The sequence below is a fragment of the Mandrillus leucophaeus genome, unplaced genomic scaffold (genome assembly GCF_000951045.1).
Source record: "Mandrillus leucophaeus isolate KB7577 unplaced genomic scaffold, Mleu.le_1.0 Scaffold372, whole genome shotgun sequence".
Taxonomy (NCBI): domain Eukaryota; kingdom Metazoa; phylum Chordata; class Mammalia; order Primates; family Cercopithecidae; genus Mandrillus; species Mandrillus leucophaeus.
Window position 1 is genome coordinate 490,700 of NW_012103943.1, and position 17,106 is coordinate 507,805.

The window sequence follows — 17,106 nt, forward strand, 5'->3', positions numbered from 1 at the left end:
AAAGCACAAACAAACAAACAAACAAACAAAAACCTGACAGTAGAGGGACTGTGTGCTGAGGCTCTGGGCTGATCCTGCACTGAACAACACACGGAAACCCCAGACTGAGAGGGTCAGTTTCATCCTGGGAACTGGGTCACCAGGATGTCACTCCTTTAAGAGGAAATGGAAGTGCAGGAGGTTGGGGAGAAGAGGGGTTGGCTCCTATCCTTGGGGCCAGCCACAACCCACCTCCCGAGAGATCTTTCTTACTGCCTTAGGCTTTTGCAAAAATTGGAGGGGACCCTTTTCTCTAGACCATACCTATTTTTTGGTTGTTTTAAAATATGCCGTGGTGGAAATTTCAGGACACAAAGTCACCTGGAGACCAATCACGGTGTTCTTTTCATTCCCCCTTGTTTTCTGCCACAAACCAACATTACCCAATATGCCCAAATGCCCACACTGCAGCCCTCTGCTCATGAAAGGAATTCTTTTCTCAAGGCCTTCTCCTGGTTTTCTGGAAGTAAGCACAGAGGGTTTGCCCGCCCTCAGGGTCTGCTTTGAAGAAGTGGAGACTGAGGGGCGGTGGGAATGGCAGGGATGCCCCTTTAAGGCAGGGCTCACTTCTTCCTGCATTAACAGGCAGCATGAGCAGGCCGCTGAGCAGGCCGGGGAGACTCCCAGCAAGAGCTTTGCAAACATCCTGGGTTTGCTTTTGCACCCAGTGAGGTGAAATGAACCCCGTGGGACTTACTTGAGATGAACAGTTGTCAGTCACAGGCCTTAACCCCTTTTTAATATCTTCCATGATAAACGGAAAGTGAGGGTCTGGGAGCTTTAGGCCCACGAAGGGAATTGTGATGAGGGAGCTCCTGGGACCCCTATCCCTGAACACTCCTGAGCTACAGCCTCGGACCTGACCTGGAGGCTGCCAGAGGGAGGGGCTGGCTGTGACTCTAGCAGGATCCCTGAATTTGCTGGTGAATGAATAAATGCCTGGCAAGAAGTAGCATTTACTGAGTGTTCCCGTTCTGGGGCCTGAGCTAGGTGTTTTGCATCTTTTTTCTGTTTAACTTTCTCAATGGTACGATAAAGCGAGAACAGGTGTGTGCATTTAATAGACCATGAACGTGAGGCTCCACATAAGTAAGAGCTGCCCCAGGTCACGCAGTAGCAACTCTCAAATCTGAACCCAGGGCTATCTGACTTCAAAGCACGCTTCCCTCCCACGATGACATGCTGCTTCCTGTGGGGCGGGCTAAATGGATCAGGCAGAACGGTACAGAGGGATAATACGAGGGACACGGAGATGATCTGGGCAGGGCTGCTGGTCTCCAGCAACTCAAGGGTGAGAAAACTTTTGGGTTAATTGCTGCAGTGTAAAAACAGAACTGCCTGTGTGATAACAGGAGCCTGTAAGCGAGCGTCTGCAGGTAGGTGTGCCAGTGTACGCACAAGTGTAAACTACGCACAAGTGTAAACTACGCACAAGTGTAAACTACACACAAGGGCAGGTCTGCTTGCACACAAGAGCGTGTGTGTGCTCCAGTGCCTGAGTGTGCATGGGTGTGTTGCCCGTGTGAGTGGGCGTGCACCAGCAAGACTGTGTGGCACAAAAGCCATTTCTGGCTCTGGAGTTCACGGGAGGCTACATGGAGCAGGTGGCGTTTGAGTTGGGCCTGTTGCCATGAGGGGTGTTTGGGAAGGTGGGTAAGGCTCTTCAGGCAGACAGCAGCCTGAGCTCTGGGGTATTCTCTGAGAACAGGGAATGGCCTATCTCAGCCGAAGAGGAAGAAGCATGGGGCGGAAGAAGATGAGAAGAGCAGAAAGGGATTCTGTAGTTGGAGCGTGAAGGTCTTGATTGAGGAATTTGTGTGTGATCTGGCAGGCACTGGGGAGCCACTGAAGGCTGTAGAGCAGGGAGAGTGTCGTGAATTGAACAATGACTGGACTCAGTCTGTGACCCGGATGGCCCTTCATCAAATTCTATGACTGCATGGGGCGGTGAATACCCCAGTGGGGGAATGGGGAAGGGAGCTTGCCTCTCTGGCAGAGCATATTCACTCACTGCTGGGAGAGATGAGGCTGCAGGGGAGTGGGTCTGGGCAATTTTCATGGGCATCCTCTTTAAAGGTAAAACTTTAGGCAAAATGTGTGACTCAGCATGGTCTTTGAGCATGCACTGGGTGCTCAGCCTGGGATCCCCCACCCCACCAGCAGTCATGCTAGCGGGGACTTTACAGAAGAGAGGACTGGCCTTCCCTGGGGTTGAACGCCCTGACCAAAGTCACACAGCTGGTGAGCAGAGGAACCGGGCTCCTGCCACCTCCGCTAGGCGCAAAGCCTGGGCTGAGCCCTAAGAACTACCACGCAAGGCCACCGTCCGCTGAGCTCCTGCTGCACTGTGGCCCGTCTGTAGCATTTTCTATGTCTTAACTCAGTTCCTTCTCACTCCAACCCCATGGGGCAGGTGCTGAGATTCTCCCCGTCTTATAGAAGAGGAAGTTAAGGCACAGAGAGGTTAGAAGACCTGGCAAGGGGGTCACACAGCCAGTAGGCGGCGCTGAGTGTGTTGCAGACCCTCCGGTGGAAGAAGTGAAGGCGTGGGAGCCCTACTTCCTACGAAGTCCCTCCCCCACCTCCCTGCCATCCACTTCCTGCTACTGACCTAGGATTGCTGGTAATAAAACCACAAGAGTATGCATGGAGGAGGCCCTTAACATCCACACTGTCGCTTAAGTTTTACAACATCCACGTGATCGATATGATAGATATTTATCCTGTTCTTATCTCTAACAGATGAGGGCGTCTTGGCCCAAAGAACTTCAGTCACTTGCCCAGGACTCACAGAGAGTGGTGGAGTCTTGCGAAGTCCAGGTCGGCCCCATGGCAAAGTGGGGGGCTCCCCGCCTTATAATGCACAAGGCCGAACTCAGAGGGGGCCCAGAGTTGGCCCACGCTGCTCCAGAATCGGGGTCACACTCAGGTCTCCCAAGTCCTGGACTGTGTTTGCCCTGCCCAGCTGCTCGAACTTTTCAATAACTGCCACTTTCAGATGGGCTGACTTCACGTGCCCTCTCCTCAAAACCGTGAAATGCTTTTTTTCAAACTGAGGGAAACCCCCAGGCTCCTGCCCACTCATGCCAACGGCGGCTCACACACAGGCAGTTCTCAGTATCAGTCACAATCCCTCATTACATCCCAGCTCTGAGACGCAGGCGAAGTGTCACGCCCATTTTGTAGATGGGGAAACTGAGGTTCAGAGAGGCCTACTGTTTGCCCCTGGGCCTTGAGCAGTGCCTGGCAGAGCTGGGAATTGCCTGGGCCTGTTGAGCGCTGTGTCCTGCGTGTAGGCCCTGAATCGCGTGCCAGTTTCTTTGGTTTGAGACCTTTACTGGCTCTGTAGCCTCTGAATGGCTCAGGCCTTGGACCTGGGGACTTCTCAGACGGTTCCTTCTTAGCCCCTTCGAGGATTCCTCTCCCCTCTTCCCTGTCCCCTCGCCCATCCTTAAATGCTGGTGACCCCTTCTCCGTGAGGTCTATGCCCTCTGCCTTAGTCTGCCGCCCCCACAGCACTTCTAGGGCCCTCTTGCTGATGTGGCTTCGAGGAAGTAATAACCTGATGGGGCTGGCAGCAGGGAGGCCCCCACAGCCTGTCTAGAAAACAGCGAGGCGAAGTGTGGCAAAAGGCTTCAAATACCCTCCCCTTTAGCCAGTAATTGTTTCCAGAAATTCCGTTTCTAGGGAAATAATCCGAAAGAAACAAAGTGTTCCCTGCATGAAGATGTTTATCATAGAGTGAAGAAGAGACAACAGCCAGATGCAACAATAGGGAAGGGTTTTCTCTCACCTACTCCCGCGCCAGCTGGTGTACCCCCTGGGGCTCACCGTGTGCTGGACACTGTTCTCCAGCCTCTATATTATTCTTTCCTTTAATCCTTGTAACAACTTTTTGAAACAGGTACTAGTAACATCCCCTTTGACAAGTGAAGAAACCGAGGCTTGGAAAGGTTAATCAGCATGCCCAAGGTCAGCCAGCTTGCTAAAGTCTGACTCCACCAGCCTCAACTGTTACCAGGGTAGCGATGGTTAGTAGTCACCATTACCAGGTAATTGTTGGGAGAGGGTCAACGTGTTGGGCAGCGTGAGATGCTTGTCAGGTGGGGCAGGCTGGGCTGGACTTTGCAATGCAGGGAGACGGCACGGCTCCTGGCCCTGGCTTGTCTGTGTCATCGGCACTGGCCCTGCCACTCAGGCAGCAATGGCAGGTGAAGGCAGAGACAATTTCTTAAGTCCCAGACAGAAACGGTGGAGAGAGAGCCAATGGCTTTAGGTTTGCAGGAGCCCCTGCGAGCCGTTCCCCACCAGCCAGGGTGAAGGGGGCACCACCTGGGGAGTGGGGTGGTGGGCTGAGTTCAATGCTAGGCTGGGCCCTGCTTCCTACTCCCAACACTCTCCTGTTGGGTCAAAACCTGGATGGCAGGGGAGCGGGAGTCACTAGAAGGCGAGTTTGGGGGGGTCTGAAAGCACAGAGGCTGTGCTTCACTTCCCATCTAGAAGCTCAGAACAAGGCTGTCTCAGAGGAAGGGGCCCCTGCAGGGGAACAGAAATAGCAGCTAGGAGGCCTCAAGCTGTACCCCAGTTCCTCCTTCCTCTCCTCCACAGGGGCTGTAGGAGATCGTTAAAATCTCCCAGATCCCACAGTGAGCCTCAGCACATGGCTGAGCCTTGGGGACTGCCTGCTAGGGTGTCCTAGGGGTGGGGACCCATAGCAGAGGCGAAGGCCTGCAGGGGGATGTAGCTGGCTTTGGACAGTGCCAGGGAGAGCCCAGGAGCCGGCCAACTATGTCCACGCGGCTGCCATGGATAGAGAAGCTGACAAGACAGGTCTGGAGTGGCCCAGAGAATGCCACTGGGGTCAGACAGCCTCTGGGGACTTACACTGGGGGGATGCAGGTGGGGAGGGGAGAGAAGCCTGCATGGACTGCGTGCCATTTCCAAAGCCACCATGTTTACTACTGGAAGTGGCTGAGCTCCCTGACCTGGAAAATTTAAGTTTTTCCATAATCTGTGAACTGGTGGCCTATAAGGTCCCCGAGCAGAATAAAACAAAGTATCTTACACCTGGGCACGTCCCGGTGTGCGTGCCAAGCTCCACTACTGGGGCAAGGGCGCTCACTCAACTGTTCCTTCCCCAGCCCTGGGAGGGAGGCGCTGGAATGATCAGCTCCATTTTTCAGATGAAGAAGACACAGAGTTTGAGAGAGAGGAAGTCACTTGCCCCATGTCAGCCAGCCAGCCAACTGGGGAGGTCGGCCTTCAGAGCTCTGGCAACAGACCGCCGCCATGTCATAGATGGCTTCCCAGTTTGTGAGAGTGTCTCGTAAGGGACGAGTGAATGGGGGAGACAGCAGGAAACTCAGCAGCCACAAAAGGGAGAGACTTGCTGCCTGCTCAGGAACGAAGACCAGGTGGAACGAAAGCAGGGCAGAACAAGAGCGTGTGCATCCTCTTACCACCGTGATACTCAGGCCATGTCTGCACCCACACCAAGATGGGAAGGGAGCGTCGAGCTGGGACTTCAGGGACTAGGAAGGATGGCAACAGACATGGGGTTCTCTATGACTTTCCATTTTATCTTCCATTTTCACAGTAAGTTTTAAAACTCTGTGTCTCCAGATTCAGCATGAGAAGGAGAAGTTCCCTGAATCCTCTGGGCATTGGGGACAGCCCTGCCACCCACCCTGACAGTGTCCCTGGGTGACAAAGGGATGTGGTCAGTCCTCACATGAGGTGGGACTGAGTGTCCTCCATGGACCTGCGACCTTCCGTCTGTGAGGCCCTCGCTACCTTCTGCAGCTTTCTGCATGGATCAGAGACAGGAGAAGCAGGCACACTGATGGCTGTGTAGCACCACTTGCCAGTTTGGGGCAGTCGGGACCACCTCGACTCCCTATCTCCAGGCAGGGCGGGGAGGGAACGGTCCTCCTACCCCAGGAGAGCCTCAAGGGCTGTGTACGCCCTGCAATGCAGGCACACCCCCTTCCACTCTCTGAATGCTCTGCCACAAACAGCCACTGCGAGTGTAATGAACACCCCAAAACAGGGAGCCCTGTGACTCACCACTGCTGCTTCAGGGACAGGGACAGCTGCCAGAATTCTTAGCTCTCTTTTACAGATGGGGAAATTGGGACTCAAGAGGGGGATGCGATCTCTCCAAGCTCACACAGCCAATCTGTGGCAGGGAATGAGGAAGTCTGGTCTGGTCTCCTGTCCCCATGGCTGGGGCTCTCTCAGCAGTCCCGCCCTGGGCCCAGCCTGCACCCTCACCTGCCCCTGACTCCCGGACCGGCAACTCAAGTCGTGACAAGGACACGCTTTACTGAATTTGACAGACTCATTAGTATGAAACACACGTTCCTCACCACCCTTGCCAGAAGATTCTTGACACAACACAGTTGGGGGGTTGGCATGCGCTCTCCGTTGTTAAGTATTTATATATAGTTAGTGTTGGAATGGTCCCCAGACACCGATCCAAGTCTCCCGTTTTCAGATGGGGGGCACCAGGCTTAGGGTCAGGACCCCCCTGGAACAATTCAGTAGCACAGCTGAGACATGCATCCACAGAGCCTGCCCTGAACTTTCCAGCTGCTCCTTGGCAAATGGGCCATGGGGAAAATAAATAAATAAATAAAGGCTGCCACTTACTAAGCATTTGCTGTGTGCCAGGCACTTTGCATAAATCGGTGCTAAATCTTATCCTAGTTCTCTCAGGGAGGCATTTTTATCCCCCTTTTGCAGATGAGCATGCTGAGGCTCAGAGAGGGCAAGCCACCTGCCCAAGGTCACACAGCCAGGGGCTGGAAATGGCACACATTTCTTCCCCCACGCCAGGGTTGGCAAACCATAGCCCACAGGCAAATTGAGCCCACCACCTGTTTTTGTCGAAATGGTTGAAAAATAATAGAATAACATTTTGTGACCCTGTGAAAATGATATGCAGCTCAAATTTTTGTGTTCATAAATACAGTTTTATGAGAACACAGCCATCTCCATCCATTTATGAACGGTCTGTGACTGCTTTCACCCTACAAGGGCAGAGCTGCGGCACTGCAACAGGGATCAAATGGGCTGCACAGCCTAAAATATTTGCTATCTGGCCCTTTGCAGGAAAAGCTTTCTGACCCCTGCCTTTTGCTGGGCTGTCTCCTGAAGGGTCTGGAAAGTACGCAGCCCCCATACGGCTGTGCAGGCCGTTCTCTGCACAAAGGCATCAGGTGAAGGGGGCAAGGGCCTGCCGTGAGCCCTTCCTCTGCTTGCCAGGCTGTGCACCCCAGGCCGGGTCCCCTGGAGGAAGGGCCTTTTCCTCATTTGTTCACCTTTCTGTGCTTTTTTTTTTTTTTTTTTTTGAGATGGAGTCTGGCTCTGTCACCCAGGCTGGAGTGCACTGCAACCTCTGCCTCCCAGGTTCAAGCGATTCTCCTGCTTCAGCCTCCCGAGCAGCTGGGATTACAGGCACGCACCACCACTCCCAGCTAATTTTTGTATTTTTAGTAGAGATGGGGTTTCACCATGTTGGCCAGGCTGGTCTCAAACTCCTGACCTTAGGTGGTCCACCGCTTCAGCCTCCCAAAGCGCCAGTATTCCAGGCGTGAGCCACCACGCCCAGCTGCCATGCTCCTTCTTAAGGGTACAAATGTACCAGCAGTGGCCCCGAAGGCATGGTGCCCCTTCCCGCCCCATCTCGGTCCCTGGGAAGGTAGCACCTTCAGACCCGCTCAGAGGGAGCCAGGAGGTGTAGATCAGGGCAAAGGCAGGGCAGGGGAGGGGAAGGAGGGGTTCACAGGTAGAAGCCAGAGTCTCCAGATGGCTTCTAGTCACCATCCCCAGACCCATGTAGGAAGGTTCTCTACCTTTCAGTGACTCCTGGGGGGCCACGATTTATTCTCCTTGACTTTTGAGGCTGTAAAGGGCTTCCCACCTCCTCTCTGCTCTCCTTCCCCTGACTTCCTCTCCAGGAGTGGGAGGGGCTCTCACTCCCCAAACTCTCTGAAGAGACAGAAGAGGAAGAGGATTAACTGTGTGCTGGCGCCGTTGCTCCGCGTGGCTGCTGTGCAGAAGTGCAGGCCCTGAGAAGCTGGGCGGGCAGGGATTGGGGCCCCGGTGGCCCAGGGTGCAGCCTCGAGCTCTCCACCCAGGGCCTGCAGAGGCCACGAGCCGCCCTAAAGCCCAAACACTTGGGGAAGGAAAAATGGGCCCTTGGAGGGAAGAAAGGGAAGGAAAGAAGAAACAGGGGAAGGAAAAATCACAGCAAAAAGGATGGAAGAAAGAGGCAAAGGAAAAAAAGGCGGAAAATAAAGATAGCACCGTGGCAATGTTATGCTAAGTGAGGGAGCCAGGCACAGAAGAGCACCTGTTCCATGAAATGTCACACAGGCAGGTCCAGAGAGGCCGAAAGCAGACGCGTGGCCACCTCGGTGTGAAGGTGCAGGGAGTGGAGCGCAGGGAGCGTAGGGGTCAGCTCACAGGTGCAGGGCTTCTTTCAGGGGGTGGTGAAATGTTCTAAAATGGATTGTGATTGTAGATGCACAACTCCATGCACATACTAGAAACCACTGAACTGTCCACTTCAAACAGGTGAATTCTATAATATGTCAAATGTAGCTTGAAAAAAACTTACAATAAAATGGAAAGAAAGAAAAAGGAAAGCAGGCAGGCAGACAGACAGGAACAAGAAAACGAAATGGATGGTGAAGAATGAAAATTCTCATTTGCTGAAATACCTGTCACATGCCAGGAATTATGCTCAATGTCTGTGCCCTTTATGCCTTTTCTGACTTTTCCAAGGAAGTCTGATGATTATCAGCATTTTACAGTAAAGAAGCTGCAGCTCAGACTGGAGAGTGACTTGCCCGAGGTCGTCAAACCAGTAAGTGGTGGGGCCATGACTCATGCCAGGCAGGCCCACCCTCCAGCAGCCCAGGAGAGCACCCCCAGCAGCTGTGAGACAGGGCTCCAGCTTCACAAGGCAGCCAGAAGGTTCCTGGGTGGCGGGGCCAGCCGGGGCCCCTGACTGTGGGGTGAGCTGCCCTGGGCGTAATGCAGAGGGCACTCATAGAGGCCGGGCAGGAACACTGAAACCACGTGCTAAAGGGAGCATTTCAGTAAAGCTGAATGTATAAGTGAACAAGCTGGGGCTCTTGAAGGGGGTGAACACATTCAGGCCCTTAAGGAAACTTATCTTCTGGGCAACAGCTCTTCTTGAGAAGCGTGCGTATCAGACACGTGGCTGCAGCCTCATCTTCTGAGATTGGATTTGGAGCAAAAGATAAAGTCAGTCTTGCTCCTCAAGCTGTGCCCCTGACTTCTGGCCAAACCAGGACATGCCGTGGCGATGCTGTGGACACAGCCCAGGTTGTTGGGAACTCCGGATTCCAATCCTGACTCAGAAGCTTGCTGTCTATGCTATTGGCCAGAAGTCGCACCACCTTCCCGGGTTCATCTGTGCTGGAGCTGGAGAGGGGTTAGGCTGTTCCCACCCCGCGGTTCTGTGATTCAGAGCTGGTGCTGGGTTCTGCCAGGAAACCTGCCCCGATGCCAGTATTTGCAGGGAGGCTTATCGTGCCATCCAAGCTAAAAACGGGAACCAGGAATCTCTGAGTTCTTATGAGGTTTCTGGAACTTCTCTCTTAGAGACGTGGTTTCCTGATTTCTACAGTGGGGGTGGGTTCACTTCTCAGGGTTCTTGGGGGCCTAGAACAAGACATTCACTCATTCATTTATTCAACCAGCAATATTCCTGGGCCTGTTCTGTGCCAGGCACAGTGCCACGTGTTAGGGTCTAGTAGTGAACAACACAAACAGGGGCCTGTCCTATGGAGCTTACGGTCTAGGGGGAGCAGACGTTAAACCAATAGGGTAAGTCAAGAGGGGGAAGAAGAGGGCCTGGGCTGAGGGGAGCCTGCGTGGGGTTAGACACCATGTGGGCTGAGGGGAGCCAGAGGAGCAGGAGAGGAGGTCGTGGCAGGGCAGGGCCTTGGAGATGGGAATAAGAATTTGCTGTTTTACTCTAAGCAATAGGAGAAGTGGAGTATAATCCAACTTATGCCTGAAAACCTCACAGAGGGAAGGAAAGCAAATTCAGGGAGCCAGCCAGGGGCCAGTTGGGATGCTGAGCTGATGGGGGGACAGAAGAAAAGCTGGAAGGAGTGGGGAGGCACCAGCTGTGACTCCAGCCCTCCAGACATCAGGAGTAGTGAAGCCACAGGCACAGGCCCAGGGAGTGTATAGGCATGAGGAAGGGCCACGCCCGGAGACCGTGATAGCCCAGGTGCTAATGAATATTATCTCCTGCCTTGGGAGATTACCAGAACAAGTGAATGGGTGGGGAAAGGGCTCAAAGAGACCTAGGCAGGGGTCCAGAAACACAGGGTTCTCCTCCCAGCCTTTCTTGAGTTTGCTTCACACCTCAGACAGGTCACTTGCCTCCCTGGTCCTCATTTTCCCCATCTGGTATGTGTAGGGCTAGCACTGAGGTGACAGTCAAAAACAGGGCCAAATTCAAATCCAGAGAGCATTTCACCCTAGAGTCTAGGCTTTGGGATCAGAGAGACTCAGGCTCAAATTCTAGCTCTGCCACTCATTAAGGCTGGCGGCCCAGGCCAGCTCCTCTGTTTCTGGGAGTCCCCTGCGGGTGGGGGCCACACTGTGAGAATGCCTGCTGCAGAGTCACATTCCTATGAGAAGAGGGCCTCAGACTTGCTCACTGCTCTACCGCAAACAGTGCTGGCAGGTGGCAAGTCCTTGGTAAATGCTTCTCACTGGGCTCTGGGTGGTTTATTCTGGCTGGGGCAGAGGGTGGTGGATGGGGCTGGGGAGGTGGCAGGAAAGGCAGCAAGACGGTGGGCAGGGACCAAACCAGGGTGGGCCAGAGGGTTGGGACTTGTGGGAGGCTGAATAATGGCCCCCAAATGTGTCCACATCCTAATCCCTTGAGAATGTTACCTTACGCGGCAAAATGGACTTTGCAGATTCGATGACGTTACAAAATTTGAGCTGGGGCTCTAGAGTAGCATGGGTTACCCAGGCGGGCCTCAGTGCAATTGCAAGTGTCTTTCTAACAAGGAGGTAGAGGGAGAGAGCTGGCTACAGCAGAGCAGAAGGTGACGTGACCTTGGAAGCAAAAGGCTGGAGTGATATGAGAGGGGCCCTAAGCCAAGGCATGCAGGCTAACTACAAGTGGGGCAAGGTAAGGAAAGGGAGGCTCTCTGGAAGCCTTCAGAAGGAACCAGCCCTGCCAACATCTTGATCTCAGACATCTGGCCTTCTGAATTGCAACAGAATAACGTGTGTTATGTTTGGCCACTAGGCTGGTAGGGATTTGTTATGGCAGCCACAGGAAATGGACACAGGGCTACCTACGTGCAGGCGGCCGTGGGAGGCAGAGGAGAGTCCTGAGCAGGGCACTACACTGAGATTCATGATTTAGGGAGCTCACTGTGAGTGACGGAGCAGACAGGGAGAGGCTGGGAGCAGGGGTATCTGAGAGCAGACAGGGGAGAGGTGATGAGGGGTGATGAGGGGCAGATGGTGTCTGCCCACAAGGCAGGCAGCAGGTTCTCGAATGGTGGGACCAGCCGGGGCCCCTGACTGTGGGGTGAGCTGCCCTGGGTGTGCTGCAAAGAGCACTCATAGAGGCCGGGCAGGAACGTTGTGGGGGGACTGCTAGTTGGCCACAGGGAAGGGAGGACCAGCCAGCTTGGCCACTCTATCTTCTGGAGTCACCCCTTGGCCGATGGTGCCCCCACCCCACCCAGGGCAGGCTGGCTCAGTTCCCTTTGGAATTCTTGGCTCAGGCAGACAGCCCAATCTTGGCAGTGATAAGGGCTCTGGGTCAGTGCGGGTTTGACCCCAGACGGAGAGCTGGAAGGACATGCTATCAGCCAGCAGGGAAACTGGGAGCCGAGCTTATCGAGGGACACACGAGGCCCTGATCGCCCTGGCAGTCTTGGTGGGAATATCAACCTCTGGCTGTTCTTGGCTACCTCCGCCCTCCATGCCCTCAACCACGGTGTGGGGCCCTCTGACTGGCTCCCCAACCCTTCTCTGCCAAAGCCCTCTGCCCCTGCACCACTGGAGGACAGACCACAGCTGTGCTCTCCAGGAGCATGGGCCCTGGACTCGGCTCTGGCCCTGCCTCCATGGCTGCATGCATGACCCTGGCAGGCACCGCCTCTCTGCTGGCCTTTGTTTCTTCACAGCCCCTCACCCAGGGTGCCCGCAAGGATCAGAACAGGAGATGGACACTCATACCCTGCAGCATGCCGGGCACCCAGAGGACAGTCTATGGCAGGCGCTGCTATTTCTGTTGTTGCTCAGATCACAATTTTGGGTTGTGTCCCTTGGGGCAGTTTACTTGACTTCTGTGAGCCTCAGTTTTCCCATCTGTAAAGTGGAGATTAAGCAAGTCCCTGCTTCACGGGGTTGTGTGGAGGATGAAGTGAGGCCCTGAGTCTCAAGGGTCCAGTCCTGCCTTGGATGAAAGGGTCTTCTCATTTGCATTTAAAAGCTCAGAGGGGCCGGGCACGGTGGCTCAAGCCTGTAATCCCAGCACTTTGGGAGGCCGAGACGGGCGGATCACGAGGTCAGGAGATCGAGACCATCCTGGCTAACACAATGAAACCCTGTCTCTACTAAAAAATACAAAAAAAAAAAACTAGCCGGGCGAGGTGGCGGGCGCCTGTAGTCCCAGCTACTCGGGAGGCTGAGGCAGGAGAATGGCGGGAACCCGGGAGGCGGAGCTTGCAGTGAGCTGAGATCCGGCCACTGCACTCCAGCCTGGGTGACAGAGCGAGACTCGGCCTCAAAAAAAAAAAAAAAAAAAAAAAAAAACGCTCAGAGGTCTACTCTCCGGGGTGGGCTCCTGGGCCCACATGCCACCCCCATCCGGGCTTCAATCCTTGGCATGTGTGGCTCTGAATCTGACCAGTCAATCTGACCAGTCAGCTTCTTAACTAGACCATGAGCAATTGCAGGTGGCCGAGGGTGGCAGGGGGTGGGAGATGCTCTATCTCACTTCGTGCCCTTAGCACTGGGTGCAGGGGTGAGAGTAGGATGCCCCCAAGGAACAATTAATGCCTAGAAACAATGTCAGGCATGAAAACAGGCCAGTAGTGGGTGCTCAATGAATGTTAGCTACTGTTAAGTGCTTATTGAATGAAGAAGTTCCCTTAAGGACCCAGCTGAAAAGGCGGCTTATTAACCCAGGGCTCAAACAGGTAACGGCAAATACAAAGGGATATACAAGACTAAACCCAGGAGTGGCAACCACCTTCTAGCTGAACCACATCCCTGTATTTTTTTCTTTTTTAAGCTTTGTGAACTGAGTAGGCTTTGCACTCCAGCTGCCTCCTGAATAAGATTGTGCAAGGATATGGTAGGTGGGCGTTTTGCCCATCAGGACTGGAAGTGGAAGTTTCCAGGTGTGCACTTGGAGGGTGGATTTGAGGGACCAGGTCCAGGGCCTGAGGCCACAGTTCAATGCAGGAGCAACAGGCTTGCTTCAGATGGACAGTGGTGAGGGAGCAGAGGGCCCCAGATCTAAGTCTATGGAGGGACACTCCACCCCTGGGAATGGGGGTGGTAGCTACAAGGACCAGAGGGAATATGCAGGGGTCTCACTAGGCAGTTTTGCCCCCACAACTCCAGAACCTGGAAACCTTGTTGGTGGGTCTGCAGCATCCACACAAGCTTTTCTTGAGTCTGACTTATGTCCTGTTGGGAGACGGCAGAGCATGTTTGTGTCCTTTCGCTCATGTGAGCTTCAGGCAACTCTGGACGGCAAGTAGGAAGCCCGGTGAGGGTAGATCAACGCTCTATGAGATGAGCAAACCGAGGCCTGAGATGGGGAGGAACTTGCTCAGGATACAAGGTGAGTGCCGGTAGAGCTGAGACCAGGGCTATGCCACTGATTTTCCATAACGTCATCACCATAAACCCCAAAAAATCTCATTTCTACACCCCCAGTATTCATCATGATTCCTGGCATGTGGTGGGAATTGGATGAATGTTTGTAAATGAATGAATGAACAAATGAACAAACAGATGAATGAAAGGGTCAGTTCCACAGACCAGCATCCTGGAAGGCAAAGCCATGGTCTGTGGGAAGAGAAAGGAAAGCAACATTTATTGAGCAACTTCTATGTGCCAGGTATCCTCTGAGCATTCTTTCATTTGCTCCTCTCGGCAGTGAAAGCCCAGACCAGTAAGCTGCTTCTCCCCACAGGGAGCTTCCTCGGCGCCACTCAGGTCTTTGGTGTGGTTTCCCTTAAGATCCTGCATTGGCTGTGTCACCAGCGAATTTATCCAAATCTCATTCTGATTCTGCGCATCTTTTCTGCCTGGTGCCCTCAGGAGGGGGAATCCTGTTGTCCTCACTTGCATCTCCCGCACTCTGAACATCCGAGAGTCTGCAAGCTTTTAAGATCTATGGCCTCCTTGATTTTGCTTTCTTCTCTTTCCTCTCTTATGAGTCAGTGCCACAACCCCCTCGTCTACAGTCTCATCCTCTGGTCCACATCTTAGGGGTACCCAGAGCCCTCTTTCCAAAGCATAGATCTGCTGAAGGTACCCTTACCCTTGCTTCTAACTCTTGCACCTTTCCTAAAATCTACAGTATCATGCCCAAACTCAGCCACCTTCAAGGCCCCACCTTTCTGACTCCACTGGCCTCTTTCCCCACCGACTTACACACCCCCACGGTAAGAGCTGATGCATAGTAGGTGCTCAATAAATGCTGAACTGAGCTGAGTTTCTCATTTAACCCCACAACAGCCCCATCAAGTGGCAGCATTGGTGACATGGTTATTTGAGTGCTATCCTGGAGGGGTTCATTGAACACTTACGACTCCTTAGTGGCAGTCAGGCTTCAAACATAAGACTCCTAATTGTAAGGACAATGTAGCTAGGAAAAAGGGCTCGCGAGTTCCAAAGTCAGGTGGCCACTCTTCAGGCCCCAGCTGTGCGGTCCTTGCCAAGTCCTCTGAGAATTTTAATATGCTCCTTTTAAAATGGAGCTAATAAGTTCTCCCTTTGGGGGCCGTTGGGAGGATTAAGCACGAGGGTGTTTACAAAGTGCTCATGAAGAGTGCCTAGAACAGAAACCAGCACCATCTAAACAGCAGCTCCTTAAATCATTCCCATCAGTAGCCTCCCCTCCCAGTGCCCCCATCCTGTGCACCAACGGCTAGGGCTATTACCTGTCTGTGGCTCCCTGGGGGGCTGTGACTTCTGTCCCACTCCACACCTGGAGCTTCAGGGGTTTCTCTTCCTGTTGCCTGGGTTCTCGGCTTTGGGTCCTGGACAGCTGAGAGGCGTTGGACCTCACAGAAGTTTTGTGGGAGTTGCGGTTGGCAAGCCTGCAGCAGAAGAGCTGTTGGTACCCGGTGCGGAAGTCTCTGTTCAGCGCAGCATACAGGATGGGGTTCAGGGCTGAGTTGGCATAGCCCAGCCACAGAACGATGGCTTCTAACACCTCATTGATGGCATCATCCCCTCTCAGCCCACGGTACACAAACGCGGTGAAGTAGGGAAACCAGCAGATGATGAAGGCCCCCATGACGGCGGCCAGTGTCACTGTGGCTTTGTGCTCCCTGATGGTGGCTGCCTTCCAGGAGCTAATGTGATTGATCCTCTTGGCCTGGTCCCGGGCGACCTTGAAGATGCGGTAGTAGGTGATGCACATGATCAGTAGTGGTAGGTAGAAGGTGACCAGCCCATCCACCAGCCCGTACACTTCATTGACCTGGACTTTGCACTTAGAGGTGGTATGATTGCCCTTGCTGGTCTCGTTCCTGCTGTTCCACCCCAGGTGGATAGACAGGAAGGACAGGGTAATGGAGATGACCCAAATTAAGACCAGAGAGATGGCGACCCGAACTGGGGTGACCAGCACAGGGTACCGCAGTGGGTCCATGACAGCGCAGTACCGGTCGAGACTGATCATGAAGAGGTTGAGAATGGAGGCTGTGCAAAGCATCACATCCAGGCTGGTGTAGATGTTGCAGAAGACCTTGCCGAAGCTCCACTTGCAGGACAGCTGGTAGATGGCAGAGAAGGGCAGCACCAGGAGGCCGAGGAGCAGGTCAGTGACAGCCAACGACACGATGAAGCAATTGGTCAGGTTGCGGAGCCGGCGGTTCAAGCCCACAGCCAGACAGACGACCACATTGCCAGCAATGGTGATGAGGATGAGGACCGCAAGGACCACGGTGATGGTGATCTTGCAGGCGGTAGAGTCCAGGCAAAAGGAAGAGGCTGTGCCATTGGGTGCCATGCTGGGACCCTATGGCTCGGTCCCCTGACCAGGGCCCCTGGCTGCTGCTTCTCCGCTCCCAATGTGACAATTACGCCAACCACTGGATTCCAGGCTCCCAACAGAGCCAAAATGTGTCCAATTTTTTTTTTTTTTTTTTGGCCAGGGGGTGGGGAAGGCTTCAATGACTGACTCTGGGCTGCTTTTCTAGAAATAAATTAAGCAACACCTTCTAAGGTGTTGAGAATGAATATGAATGAAGAATAGAGAAAAGCAAAGCCTTGAAGCCAGGTTCATGTATCAAACTCCAGTCCTCAGATGATCCCCTGAAGAGCTAGCTTCCTCCCGGGACTCGGGTAGGTCTCCGCTCCCCGGGTTTTGCATAGAATCCGAGGCACTGTCTGGCGGTGGCTTTGGTGTCATGCAGGATGGGTCATGTGGAGACACAGCTGTATCCCTCTCCATAGCTGGTGCCTGCTCCCATCTGCGTGATGGAGTCAAGTATTGAGGATCTCCCTCTCTGCAGTCAGTGGAGGGCAGCAGCTAAAAAGGCAAAGGTTGGATGTTAAGCACCTTGAAACCAGATAGAAAGCATGACCCGATTCAAGATGTATCCTTCTACTAGAGCTCAACCTCTTGGCAAGACCCCAGGAAGTATGGGGCCAGTCTGGATACCTCTCTTTGGGAGGGACTCGGGCAATCAGGATACATAATGGGGAGGCAGAAGGGAGGCGGGATGCAAGGGGTTGGATACTGAGACTTGTGAGAAGAGTTGGAAAAGCTGGAAGTGCTTGTACTGAGAAAAGAAGGAT

At 53.7% G+C, this 17,106-nt stretch overlaps 1 protein-coding gene across 1 annotated transcript in view; it reads right to left on the reverse strand.

Moving 5' to 3' along the window:
• Positions 1-16,833, reverse strand: part of HRH2 (histamine receptor H2) — a 27,204-nt gene extending 10,371 nt beyond the window's left edge. Inside the window, exon 1 of the mRNA XM_011990169.1 lies at positions 15,240-16,833. Coding sequence (XP_011845559.1) covers positions 15,240-16,315 — 1,076 coding nt within the window. The 5' untranslated portion in view covers positions 16,316-16,833. The remainder of the gene's footprint in view (positions 1-15,239) is intronic.
• Between the last annotated feature and the right edge of the window lie 273 nt (positions 16,834-17,106).